Source organism: Apis florea, unplaced genomic scaffold, assembly GCF_048593485.1.
Source record: "Apis florea isolate Af1SG1 unplaced genomic scaffold, ASM4859348v1 contig_3170_pilon, whole genome shotgun sequence".
Classification (NCBI taxonomy): domain Eukaryota; kingdom Metazoa; phylum Arthropoda; class Insecta; order Hymenoptera; family Apidae; genus Apis; species Apis florea.
Genome location: NW_028256714.1, coordinates 255,107 through 267,152, shown reverse-complemented (window position 1 = coordinate 267,152; position 12,046 = coordinate 255,107). Strand labels below are relative to the sequence as shown.

Here is a 12,046-nt window from a genome sequence, read left to right as displayed (position 1 = left end):
CTTCGCTCTCCCCTCTTCCTCCCCTCCTCTTTCGACAACGTTCGACAACTACGATCTAGCCTCCACCGAGTTCTAGACTCTATATAAATCCTATCCTTCGTGATTCCGTTGAATTATTCTTTCATTCTTCTCGAAAGGAGAGAGAGAGAGAGAGAGTAGAAAGAAAAAGAAGGTAATTAATTGTTTGACGGATCGCGCGACGCGAAATAACGATTATTAGCGCGTTCGTTCCATCGGGTGTTTACATCGATTTCTGTAGACGGGAAGCGGTGGGAATAGAATCGCGATTATGGATGGCCGGGTACGACGCAAGCAACCTTTGGCACCGTAATTGTTATTACCATTGGTCCCTAGCGTAAAATCGAATAACGGACACCGCCATAAACGTCCGATAACTCACGGGTCGCTATCATGGGAACACGGCTACAAGAAGCCATACACGTCGTCATAATTAAAATCGACTTCGATTACTCTACCCGTTGGAATTATACTCGTACGAAACGCCACGCGTAAATTTTAATTGGTTTTCGGTAACCGTTCAACGCTTTGCTTCCATTTACTTTCGCGATCCAGCTACGAACCATCAGCTTTCCATCATTTCGTAACCGTTTGCCTCTGCGAATATCGCGTTACCGATCAATCTCTCTTTGCCAACACACTCGTTTCGTTCTCCTTCTAAATTTTCGAACGTTCGATTACGAAGAGAGAGAGAGAGAGAGGGAGAGAGAATGGAAAAAGTTAACGAAACGAAACGATACTTTTAAAAACGGTAGAACGTTTTTTTTTTCTTTTTTTTTTTTTTTTTGAACGCGATTAAACGAAAGCGACGGTCGGTCGTTCGGGAATAAACCGAGGTGGTCGTTTAAAAAAAAAAGAAAAAAGAAACGAAATCGAAGCAAGAGGCGAGCAACGTGGAACAAGGGACTCGATCGATCCTTTCATAGGGGTCAATGTATTCATCGATGAAGTTGAAGGGAGCCTGCAATATATTTACTGGTACTTCGCGCAAGTTTATACGCGTCGGTATGTAGCCGACTCGTGGCTCAAAATAGATGGCTAACCGATTGTCGTCGATCGGTGTGAAATCGAATTAGTCAGGTACAAATTAGATATATCCAGCTTGAGACGAGATTCAAGAATGTTAAATCCAATTCGCAGTAAATGCGCATTATATATTTTTCCTATTTTTAATCCTTTTCTTTCTTCCTCCTCCTCTCTTTTTTTCTTCTTCCCACGTTTTCTCCTCTACGTCACGAATATATATCACGATCGATAAAATAATGCATTATCGATCCTCTTTTTCTTTCGATTCCCGTTTAAGCACCGAAGGTTGCTCCAAAATTTCCACTTCGAAATAACCTCTCCGTCCTGCGCATAAAGATCCCGTTTCAGCGATATTAAAAAATAATAACAATAATGATAAATAGTGGGAAAAAAAGAAGTAGGTGATAATCGTGGGATAAATAAATAGAAAAAAGGTTTAATTCTCGCGAGCGATAGTTGCGGTGTTGCGATCAGGGGGAATATCGCGAGGTCCACCGATCACGCCCTTCCCTCTCGCGCAAGATGTTTGCAAATCTCGCCGATGCGGCTCCGTTCAACGTCCCCAATAAACGTCCCGTTTAACGCGGGCTATATTTCTTCCGACAAATGCTGGCCGAGAAAAACGCTCGTATTTAAACGTTCCCGTATTGTTTCTCGTCCCGCGTTCCTTGTTTCGCTCCCCGTCCACTCCACGCCCCCGGTAACGCTAATTTCTTCGATTCCCCTCCCCCTCTGAATAAATTTCAATCGCGCGGATACCTCGAAAGAGAGAGAGAGAGAGAGAGAGAGAGAGGAGGAAGGAAGGGCCGTTTGGGCCGAGAATAAAACCTTCGAAACCCGCGAAAGTTTGTGGAAAGTTTGTTCGGGAGCGGAAATATATAACGCGTTCGTCATTATCTCGAACATCTCTCCCTTCTCTCCCTTCGAGATTTCGAATTTGGTTTTGTTAAAAAAAAAAAAAAAAAAAACGACGTTTCGTTACGACGCGCGCTTGGTATCGCAGTTACGTTGAAATTATTTAATGAAACGATGCCCGGGGTTTGCAAGCATACCCGTTATCCTTTTAACGAAGCTCGAACGCCAAGTCCCGATACGCGAGGAAGGAATATTCGAGACAAACGATAATTTTAATTTTCATATTATACAGGGATGTATTACGAAAACCTATCAATGCATGCGTTTCCCCTCGCTCGGTTCACAGTAATATAATTAAAGAGGCTGTAAAAAGATTACAAAATAACGCACACGTAACACGTAATATTCAGCGGGACGTGTGTACGCGAAGCGAGGTCGAAGGGGTTAAATAAGCCACTCGGCTCATCTGCGTGGCGAACGGCGACGAAAAGATCGAAATTGCACGGTGGATGACCGAGGACGAAATCCGCGAGGAATTAGCCGGCGGCAGCCAGAGGACGGAGAGCGTTCACGGGCGGTAAAGGTGGTAAAGGGCGCCATTCGGCGTTAAATGTCAGTCAGCCGCATCGTAAAGCAAAACTGCAGCGCATCCAGTCAATGGACCCGAGTGTCCACCATCCTACCCTCGCTGTTTCAACACGCGTTATTGCCTTCCGCGCGATATCGCGGAGACCAAAGGCGAATAAAAGAGAGAACGGACTGCCGTGAAATGAAAATTTTCTCGAATGGAGAGAGAGAGAGAGAGAGGGGGGGAATTCCTACGACGAAATTTCGCGCTTGCGAGAACGAAAAAAGTAGGAAATCATCAATTGCGAATTCTTCGATACCGATCACGATACAATAACGAATAATTAAATAAAAAAGTTATCGCTGCGAAACGCAAGAGAGAGAAAGAAGGAGAAGAAAAATAAATAAAAGAATCGCGGCAACTATCCCCCATCTTCGATACGATTTCGTCTCGTTGCCCGCGTAACCACCGATCATTTCGCCTCGTTACGCATCGCGGCTACGTCCTACACCCCCCCTTATCCGATTCATCTTCGAAACGCGGCTAGTTACGCGAGAGTAGAACGATACGTTCGCCGACCAGGTTGCATCAAGAGAGAAACGCGCGGATCTATCTATCCGTTACGCAACGCGGTGCCTCCGAATAAAGATCACCGCATCGAAATATCATCGCCACACCCGATGCTTTTGTACCCAATTTTGCCCCCTCCTCCTCCTCCTTTCTAAATCGCGACTCCTCCTCGACCGTTTTCCCTACGATACTCGTGTAGAAGAAGAAGAAGAAGAAGAAGAAGAGGAAGAGCACCGGAGGCATCGTTCGAACGCGTGCATCATCGATCGAGGAGGGGGAGGATAGGATCGCGCGAGGGTGTGTCGGAAATGGGATCGAAGGGGATCGTCCAGCACCCGAGAATCGCTGATCATCGTTGGAAAGAAGTCGTCTCGTTAGTCGAGCGCGCCCTCGAGACAGTATTCTCCCTCTTTCTTTACACGCCTTCGATCGAGGAACAGGAGTGAGTCATCGATCAGAATACCCTTTCTCCTAATCGAAACGAGAATATAGAAGGAAAATGGAAGGAAAATTTCCAGCCAGGTTTCAACGAGATTCGCCTAGAATCTCTGCCATCGGTCGATCCATTTGGCACGATCGTCCGTTAAAAATGGGAGGAGATACGATTCTATATAAATCATCCGGTCGTTCCTCCTTTTCCATCGAACCTCGTCGTGTCTCTTCTCTTTCTCCTCGCCTTCCTTCCTTCCTTCCTTCCCCCTTCCAAAGCGAGAGAGTTGGCTCGTCCCGGTGGCAAAAGGATTCTCATTTGTTTTATCTCGCCGATTTCAATTAATATTTATCGTTTGTTTGCTCGGCCAGAGCTCCGTTATATTCGACGAAACACCGCTACGCGCGGGTACAGTACCACTTCTATTCATTATCGTTGCCTCGCGTGTCCCGCGGCACTCCGTCCCTTCCTCCTCGCGGACGGGTGAACGATTCCTCCGTGATGAATCGGATGAATCCAATTGGAATTTCGCCCTTGTATTTCGTCGATCGGCGACGAAAGACACGGATATAAAAGATTTCTCGTTTCCATTTATATTTTCCGTATTTTGCACGTAAGCGAGGCGTCGTTACGCGATATTTCAACGTTACGAGGAAGCAAGGAGAGGCACGAGGAGGGCCTCTATCGAACATCGTCCACCATGATTTCGCGATGATTTCCTCTTCCGCAAACCTTCTCCACGGGAAGCCCACCTTTTACACACGGACGTGTATCTGCCGCGATCTGTGTACGCCGCTCGCTGTACACGCGGCTCGTGAAATAAATAAACGTATGATCGAGTCGAGTCGGAAAGAGATTATCGCGCGTAATTTTTCTTCGTTGCGCGTCGATTCCTCGTTCCAGAATCGGAGCATCGATGCGTTCGATAAAATCCCTATTCGATGGGATTCGTTGTTTGCGAATCGAAGCGAGGTGTCCTTGACGAAAGACGCGTGGAAAGATCGGTTTATATCCTTGTTCGTTATATCGTTTGACGATCGATGAAAAAGAGGAAGAATACAATAGTAAAACTCTCTTTCGAGTCGGAAAGAGAGTTCTGATTGTTATCGAGAGACAAAATAAAGGAACGTAAAGTTGGGAGGAGGGGGGACAAGAAAGAGGCGGAGGAGGAAGGAAGGGAGAAACGCGATGTCGGGTCATTCGAGGAGGCGATTTAATATAAATCGAGAAGACGAATGGCGAGCGCGGCCTCCTCGACTTTGTGTATCCTTGCCCGTACATGTATTTAAACAGGCGTATTTAAACATAATTCATCCACTCTCGCCTCTCTCTCTCTCTCTCTTTCGATTCCTCTTCAACCTCCGTTTACCGCGAGATCGAATCCGAATCGAAGAGTTGGAGCGTATACGTACGCGAAACAAGGTGAATAAAATAAAAAGGGCGGAAGAGATGGAAAGAAGAAACGCGTACCTTGGCTTTTGAGGCACCGAGCGTCGAATTTGAACGTTTATCGCCACGCACGCGCACACACACTAGGCGTAATTTCTCGGTAGCGGCGATCCGGTTTCATCGGTCGCGGCACTCGCGCGTGACGATCGTCGAATAAATTCGATCGAACGATATCCGAGTACATTCATTCTCGTTCCCTGGAGAATACGAAGGCGTCGGTAATGGCGCGTTACGGGTGTAATTACGCGCGACCGAGAAGCGAACGAGAGCACCGGTTAATCGTCTCTCGTTTGTCCTCGCCTTGTTATTGTTGTACCGCTGGGAGGAGGAGAGGCGCGACTCGGAACGCGAATCGAGGCAGACTGAAACGATAACGCGCGCTCGAGGACGAGGCGTTATCAAAAGAAGAGGAGAGGGGGGGGGGTCTCACCTCGAATCTCCTTGTCATCGTTCGCCATCGTCCAACTTTCTTATTAAACGCGGGAAGCTCGCAAAGCGAGCGAACACGGGGCGCATAATACGCGTAATTACCGCGGGGAAGCTTTACGGCGGCGTGTATTAATTTTCTTTCGCGCCCTGCTCGATCCTGGCTTGAAGAAGAAGAGAGAGAAGAAAGAAAAGGAAGGAAAGAAAACGAAAAGAAAGGGAAAAGAAGACGCGCGGCGATTTTATCGACTCTTCGTATACACGCCTTCTTTTCCTTCTTTCGTTCGTCTCGCCTACGCACGCACGGCACGCCTCTCCTCCACAACACTTTTCGCACTTCGATCCTCCAATCGAGCTCCAATATCTCGTTCCAATATCAATTACCGAATCGGATCTATTCGTGGTTTGTTCGAAGAGTTAAGAGGATTTAAGATGTTTAAAAAGAATTCGAACAGAAGGGGTAGCAACAGGATCGCGGAGCGAGAACAGGTGCGCCGTCTAAGCGTCGTTTCGATCGTTTAGAAACACCTGCCGTTCCTTTCTCTCCTTTCTCGTTTCCAGGTCGAAACCGGTAGTGGAAGAATCACAATCAATGTTGCCCCCTTTATTATTCGTCGTCGTTCCCTTCCATCCCTTTGTCTATTCCTCCACGTTATCCCGATAAATAACGAGACTTGTTATCGCCTCCTCTTGTTTGCCTTCGCCATTGTATCGCAACGCGCCGGTTACACGCTCGTCGTAACTTCCATCCCCAACCGTGACCGTGCAATTACTCGTGGAAATAAATTCATCGTGGCTAGCCTCGACACAATCGCGGGAGTCGCGCGAATCTCGTTACCGAAAGCTTTCGCGAAAACTCCTCTTTCGGACGGGTGAAGAAAAGGTGGAAATGGTGTCGCTCGAAGCGAGGCCTCCTCTCCCATTAATAACAAAGGTTCGCCCGGTGGAACAAAGAGATGGATCTCGGCGAGAATTTCCGTGCGCGTGTACGTATCGCTCGTTTCGGCTCGCAGGGCGGGACGCACGAGCATAAACAATTGCGCATCGGCCTCGCCCCTTCCCGGCGTAACGAAACGAGAGAGAGGCGGCCCGAGGGGGTCGAGATGCAGATTTTTATCCGTTCGAGACATCGAGTCGAAACGGAATTCGCGATCATCGAATTCGCCGACGATTAATCGAATCGGACGGAGAGGAGCGAGAAGAGGTGGTGGTTTCACCGGAGTTTCGTCGCTTATTTGGGAGACGAGGGATCGGCCTAAAATAGAGGCACCGATTTTAATTGGAATAAGCTGGCCGGTGGTGGGCCGCCGGGTGCAAAAAAGCCGTTCCTCGCTCGCTTCTTGCGCCACCCCTCTCCCCCGATTAAACCGAATCGCGGCCCTAATTTATTAGGGCGCGTTACATCGCGTTAGAGAGGCCGTGGACGGCTCTCGAATTAAACTCGTATTTGGCGAAACGATGACCGGACGGAGATAAATCCGCGGCTCGAAAGCGAGGAGAAGAAGAGAGGGTGGCGGTAGTGGTGATGGTAAATTGAGACATCGGGCGGTGCGGAAAGAAGATGGTATCGATGATTAATGCGCGTCGCCGTGGCTGCGCGGAGGGATCGGTGAAAAAAAAAAAAAAAAAAAAAAAAAGGGGGGCGCAATTACATCGCGCAACGAGGCTTAATGACTCGATAAGTGGTATCGCGAAACTGTACGCATCGCGGGATTATACATGCAGGCCGTAATAACTGCAATTTCATTCCTCGGCCCTCGTTGTTCCATCGTTGTTTCGTGAGGGTGAAAAAAAATGGTACCTCACTCGAGGCGCTAGCCGCGCGTCGACTAAACGCAGGGAGGAGGGATCGGGGCAAAAAGAACGAAATCGCGCGGAGAAACACGAGAGAAGGAGAGAGAGAGAGAGAGAGAGAGAAAAGAAGAGAGATTGGACCCCTCGCTCGAGAAGAAGAAGACTTTCCTTCAGAGCCCTGGATTAATACCCCGGTGGTGAAAAGCGAAGAACACGGAGAGAAGGGGAGAGAGAGAGAGAGAGAGAGAGGGAGGGGGGAAGGGAGAAGAAACGGTGATCGTTTCTTCTCTCCGGCAGGCTGGACAATAGGAACGCCGCGAAGTGTAGCGGACAAACAAATAGCCAATTAAAATTCCGGTTGCACGGCGAACATACTTGTATCAGCTGCGGTACTACCAACCATTGTGCACCGGAGGCATGCGGTGTCTGGATCGGTTGACTGGGACCACAAGATCGGTTGCTTACGACCAACCTTCAAGGACTATCTCTCGGACGCGACCCGTTTGCACCGAGAGAGTCGCTCACCTCTCGAAACAGAGAGAGAGAGAGAGAGAGGAGGAGGAGGAGGAGGAGGAGACGTCGTTATCGTGACCGATCGCCGACGATTCTCTCCCGCTGTCCACCGCGTTTCCGCGGCGGTTAATTAAAAAAAAAAACCGTTCCCCTATTTCCACGCCGATTAATCATAAATTGTTATGCCACTCGACGTTCGTTGTCCCTCCTTTCCTCGTATTTTTCCTTCCTTCCTTCCTTCCTTCCTTCCTTCTTTCTTTTCGATCTCGCTCGCTCTCTGTATAACCTAACGAGTTTAGGTCGATCGTTTCGGATGATGTGGTAAATGGACCAACTCATGATAAGAGTTTTACTTGATGATCGATCGTATCCCACACGCTTATCCAACTATAAACGCCAAGCTTTAAATTATTTCCTCGCCTTTGCGTTTTTCCGTCCGCGTCGACACGAGTCGAGCAAAAGGAAGATCGATCGATCGGCGAGATTTTCGTTTCGCACGAAATTCGGTATTCGCAATATCGATCGGCGCTTACGAACGATTAAAATTGAACGCGTTAGGTAGCCTCCAGTAGCCCCTTCTTCCTCCTTTATTCCTCTTTCTTCGCCTTCCTCTCACCGTGTCCTCTACTCGAAGAAGAGCCAAGCAGGAAGCGAATAATTTATCGAAGGGGGATCGGGAGTAAACGAGACGAGGGTTCGAGCGCTCGGATCCGAAATTGCTCGCACGTGTAAACTGTTGGGTTACGCGAGAAACTATCGCGTCGAGCGTTGCCAATGTTCATCTTATTCACGATGCGAAGAGACGAGACGAGAAACTTTTTGGGATCCGTCGATAACGCACGGGGGAGGACGGTGGTTCCGCGATCGACGCACGAAAATAATGTATTTTACACGAAGGGAGCGCGTGGGCATCGGCAGAAATATACGAACAATCCGGTGTACGATGTACCTGCGCTCCCGGGGCGACTACCTGCGGCTAATTTACAGCGAGCCGCGCGGATAACTTCCGTCGTTATTCCCCGCCCCCTCTTCTTCCTCCTCCTCCTCCTCCTCCTCTTCGAGTTTCTTCCTCGTAACGGGTTATCGCGATTAGGCTGAAATACGAAGAGAATACGAGAGAGAGAGAGAGAGAGAGACTCGGTGTGCTTGGCTGCGTAGGTTGATCCGGATCCCCCGCCCTACTCGTCGTTTCGGCGAGAGCTGAAGAAGGGACAACACCTCGACGATCCGTGACGTGGATGGACGTAGCTGCGTCCCCCCTCCTTGCGTGAACCGATCGGTGAGTGGATACAACGATTCGTGAAAATCGAGGATCGAATTTTAGACGGGCGCGTTCCTTTCCGTTCCAGATCCGCGGCGAAATGGAAGAGACGGAAGCGAAGAGCGAGCCTGAGCCCGATGTCAAATCCATCGAGTGCGACGATGTACGTTATTTCGACTCGAAACGACTTTCTCTTAACGACCTTTTCCTCGAAACGAGGAAAAAGTAACAAGTAGGGGGGGAAAGGTGTGAAAGATCCGTGATGCGCACAGGAGGATGCACCGATCACGACCACGACGAAGAACGCATTGATAACGACCCAGTTGGATCCTTGCGACGTTTACCCGCATCGCGTCAAGGTGTCGATCGTCGGAGTAGGGAAGATCGGGATCGCCTGCGCCATCGCGATCCTGATGAGAGTTAGTATCGCGATGCCGCTGCTCTCGTCCGAACCTCGTCTGATTCCGAACCTCCGATCTTTAGAGGATAGCGAGCGAGGTCTGCCTGATCGACCACGACGCGAACAAGGCTTCCGCCGAGGCCGAGGATATTCAACACGTCGGCTTTTTTTTGGGATGTCCACTGGTAACTGGCACGTCAGGTACTCGACCATCGCAACTATACTATATATATATACATATACTTTTATTCCAATGACTTTTCCCCCCTTTCCTTGCCTTCGAATATACAACGTGCAACCATTTTAAAATCCTCGATCGATAACTTTCCATTCCGTGGAAATGGTCAAGATGGACAAATCCGTGGCGGAAATTCGAAATTCCAGAAATGGTTGGAAACGAGAAACACTCGTGGACGTGCAACGGGTTGGAAAGAACGGGTCCGGGTTCCTCGCCGAAAGGGGAAGGGAGGAACGAATTTTTGGGACCGGTAGAGGTTTCGAGATCCTTCTTCTCTCCTCCCCTTGGCCCTGTCCTTTAATCTCGTCGCTCATCTACATCGCCGCGTGCTTACACGCGGTCGTCTCCTCGTCGAGCGTTTCCCCGAGCTTTTCACCAGTCGACTCGTAAATTTCCTGCCACTCTTATTTATCTCGACCACGATCGACTCCACGATATATTTTTTTTCTTTCCTCTTCTTCTTCTTCTTCTTCTTCTTTTGCCTCTGCGCCGTTCCCCTTTCGTCCACTCGCGGCGAGAGAGAAGAGTCTCGGAATCCTGAAAGCTTTCTTTCGAAGCTTCGATTCGATAAAAAAAATGCAAGATGTTTTATTTCGCAACTTGTCGGTGAGTAACAATCTATCTCGCTCGCGATGCAAACGTGTTACCTAAAATCGATGCCTCTCGTTCTATTCCGTTATCGGCGCATCTCTCAACAAAGGACAAAGGAGTTCGATTCCCTTTCGTGCAAACGTTTTGTATTCGACCAGCTTCCGATGGCTTTATTATACCGAACCGAGTTACGTTCCCAAACGGAGGAAAGATTTCCAGAGAAAGGGATGCCTTTCTTCCCTATCCTTCTATCTCGGTTCGAGTGGAACGTGATTCGCATAACCATTCGTTCGAATTTACGAGATTTCTCTTTTTCCATGGAATTCTTCTCGACGCGACGAGACGATATTTTTATCAATTCGATTTTTCCTATTAGCGATTTGTTGTCGCGATCTCGATCGTTGAAATTGTTCGAGAGAACGGTACGAATTGGAAAACGAGTACGTTACTATCCTCGTTTAAAAAGACATTTATTTCGAACAATAATGGGCAGAGATCAGCACGGTGAAGGAATCGGCGGTGGTGATAATTTGCACGCCTGAGACGCAGCCGGGCGAGAATCAGAACGTGAAGCACAATTTGAAAGTGTTCAAGAAGATCATACCGGCCATAGCGAGATTCGCGGCGAAATCGGTGCTGTTGATCGTGACGCGGCCCGCGGACGTGATGTCCTACATCGCGTGGAAATTGTCGGGATTCCCCTCGAACCGCGTGCTCGGCATCGGCACCCTGATCGAGTGCGCCAGGCTTCAAGATTTCGTGAGCAGACGATTGAACGTGGCGCGAAGCTCGGTCAGTTGTATGACGATCGGCGCTCAAGGAGACATGGCCGGTATTCCTTTTTTCCCCCTCCCCTCCCCCCTTTTCTCGAACGCCCCCTATCCCTTCTTCTTTCGCAGTTCCTCTTTGGTCGAGCATCTCCGTGGGCGGAATGAAACTTCGGGACATAAATTCGAGGATAGGGGAACAGGACGACCCCGAGAAGTGGTACGAGATCGAGGAGAACGTGAAGAGCGTGTGAGTGATGGTTGCACGCGAGTGGAGCAAGGGGCAAGCAACGTTTAAGCTAATTTCGCGCGCTCGTTTCAGCGGGAAGGAACTCGAGGAGAAGAAAGGATCGTGTTGCTGGGGCGTAGCCATTTCCACGACCGAGATCGTCGACGCGATCGTTAGGAACACCAAGGTCGTGCTCCCCGCGTCGACCCACATTCTCGTAAGTCGAAGGGAAGAAAAAAGAGGAGAGGGAGGGAAAATTCTCCTTACCCTGCTATCCATTTATCGTCTTCGCTTTTCCTCCCTTCCTCCGTTCACAGAGTTGCGCCCACGGTACGGACAAGGACGTGTACATGTCCGTGCCCTGCGTGATCGGCCGCGAGGGTGTCTACTGCACGGTGCGGCAAAAATTGACCGAGCAGGAGAAAGCCGCGGTGCAGACGTGCGCCGACAACATTCGAAACATTTTGCGGGAGTCCGGCATCCTTCAGGAGACCAACAACGAGGCGGAGCAGTGAGAGAGAAGGAGAGGAGAGGAGAGGAGAGGAGAGAGGAAGGTGCTACCGGAAATTGCGCGGCAATTTTAGAAGGCGTGTTGATCGATAACGAGCGTGCGCGACCGGTTCTTCTTCTCTGTATACTCGATCGGTGATAGTAATAAATGACAGTAGAGGAATCGACTTCCTAGAAAACTAATCGCGCCCCCCTCCCAACGATCGTTCCAGTCGTATTACGAGCTATTCGCGGCGTTTGTCGATGGATCATCCGCGCGTCGATCACGCGATGCGATGCATCCTCGCCAAACGAAGATCGAGAACGCGTTGCGAACATGTTTCGGACAGCCTTGCACCTGATTTATTACGCCAACGAAGTTGCGTTTTTTTTTTTTTTTTCTTTTTTCTCATCTCGTCTTC

At 49.3% G+C, this 12,046-nt stretch overlaps 2 protein-coding genes across 6 annotated transcripts in view; one reads left to right on the top strand and one right to left on the bottom strand.

The window, feature by feature from the left end:
* The window catches only part of LOC100868571 (L-lactate dehydrogenase A-like 6A), a 78,185-nt gene extending 66,373 nt beyond the window's left edge, over positions 1–11,812 (top strand). For 3 of the 4 annotated variants that reach the window (XM_086909894.1, XM_086909897.1, XM_086909896.1), the window contains exons 2-9: positions 8,808–8,928; positions 8,999–9,073; positions 9,183–9,329; positions 9,394–9,511; positions 10,633–10,971; positions 11,039–11,156; positions 11,229–11,352; positions 11,453–11,812. In XM_086909894.1, coding sequence (XP_086766020.1) covers positions 9,011–9,073; positions 9,183–9,329; positions 9,394–9,511; positions 10,633–10,971; positions 11,039–11,156; positions 11,229–11,352; positions 11,453–11,650 — 1,107 coding nt within the window. In that variant the 5' untranslated portion in view covers positions 8,808–8,928; positions 8,999–9,010 and the 3' untranslated portion in view covers positions 11,651–11,812. Of the gene's footprint in view, positions 1–8,742; positions 8,929–8,998; positions 9,074–9,182; positions 9,330–9,393; positions 9,512–10,632; positions 10,972–11,038; positions 11,157–11,228; positions 11,353–11,452 lie in introns of all 4 variants that reach the window. The other variant, XM_086909895.1, reaches the window with a different exon arrangement.
* Positions 1–12,046, bottom strand: part of LOC147657324 (uncharacterized) — a 231,195-nt gene that overhangs the window by 36,273 nt on the left and 182,876 nt on the right. The gene's annotated exons all lie outside the window — the stretch shown is intronic.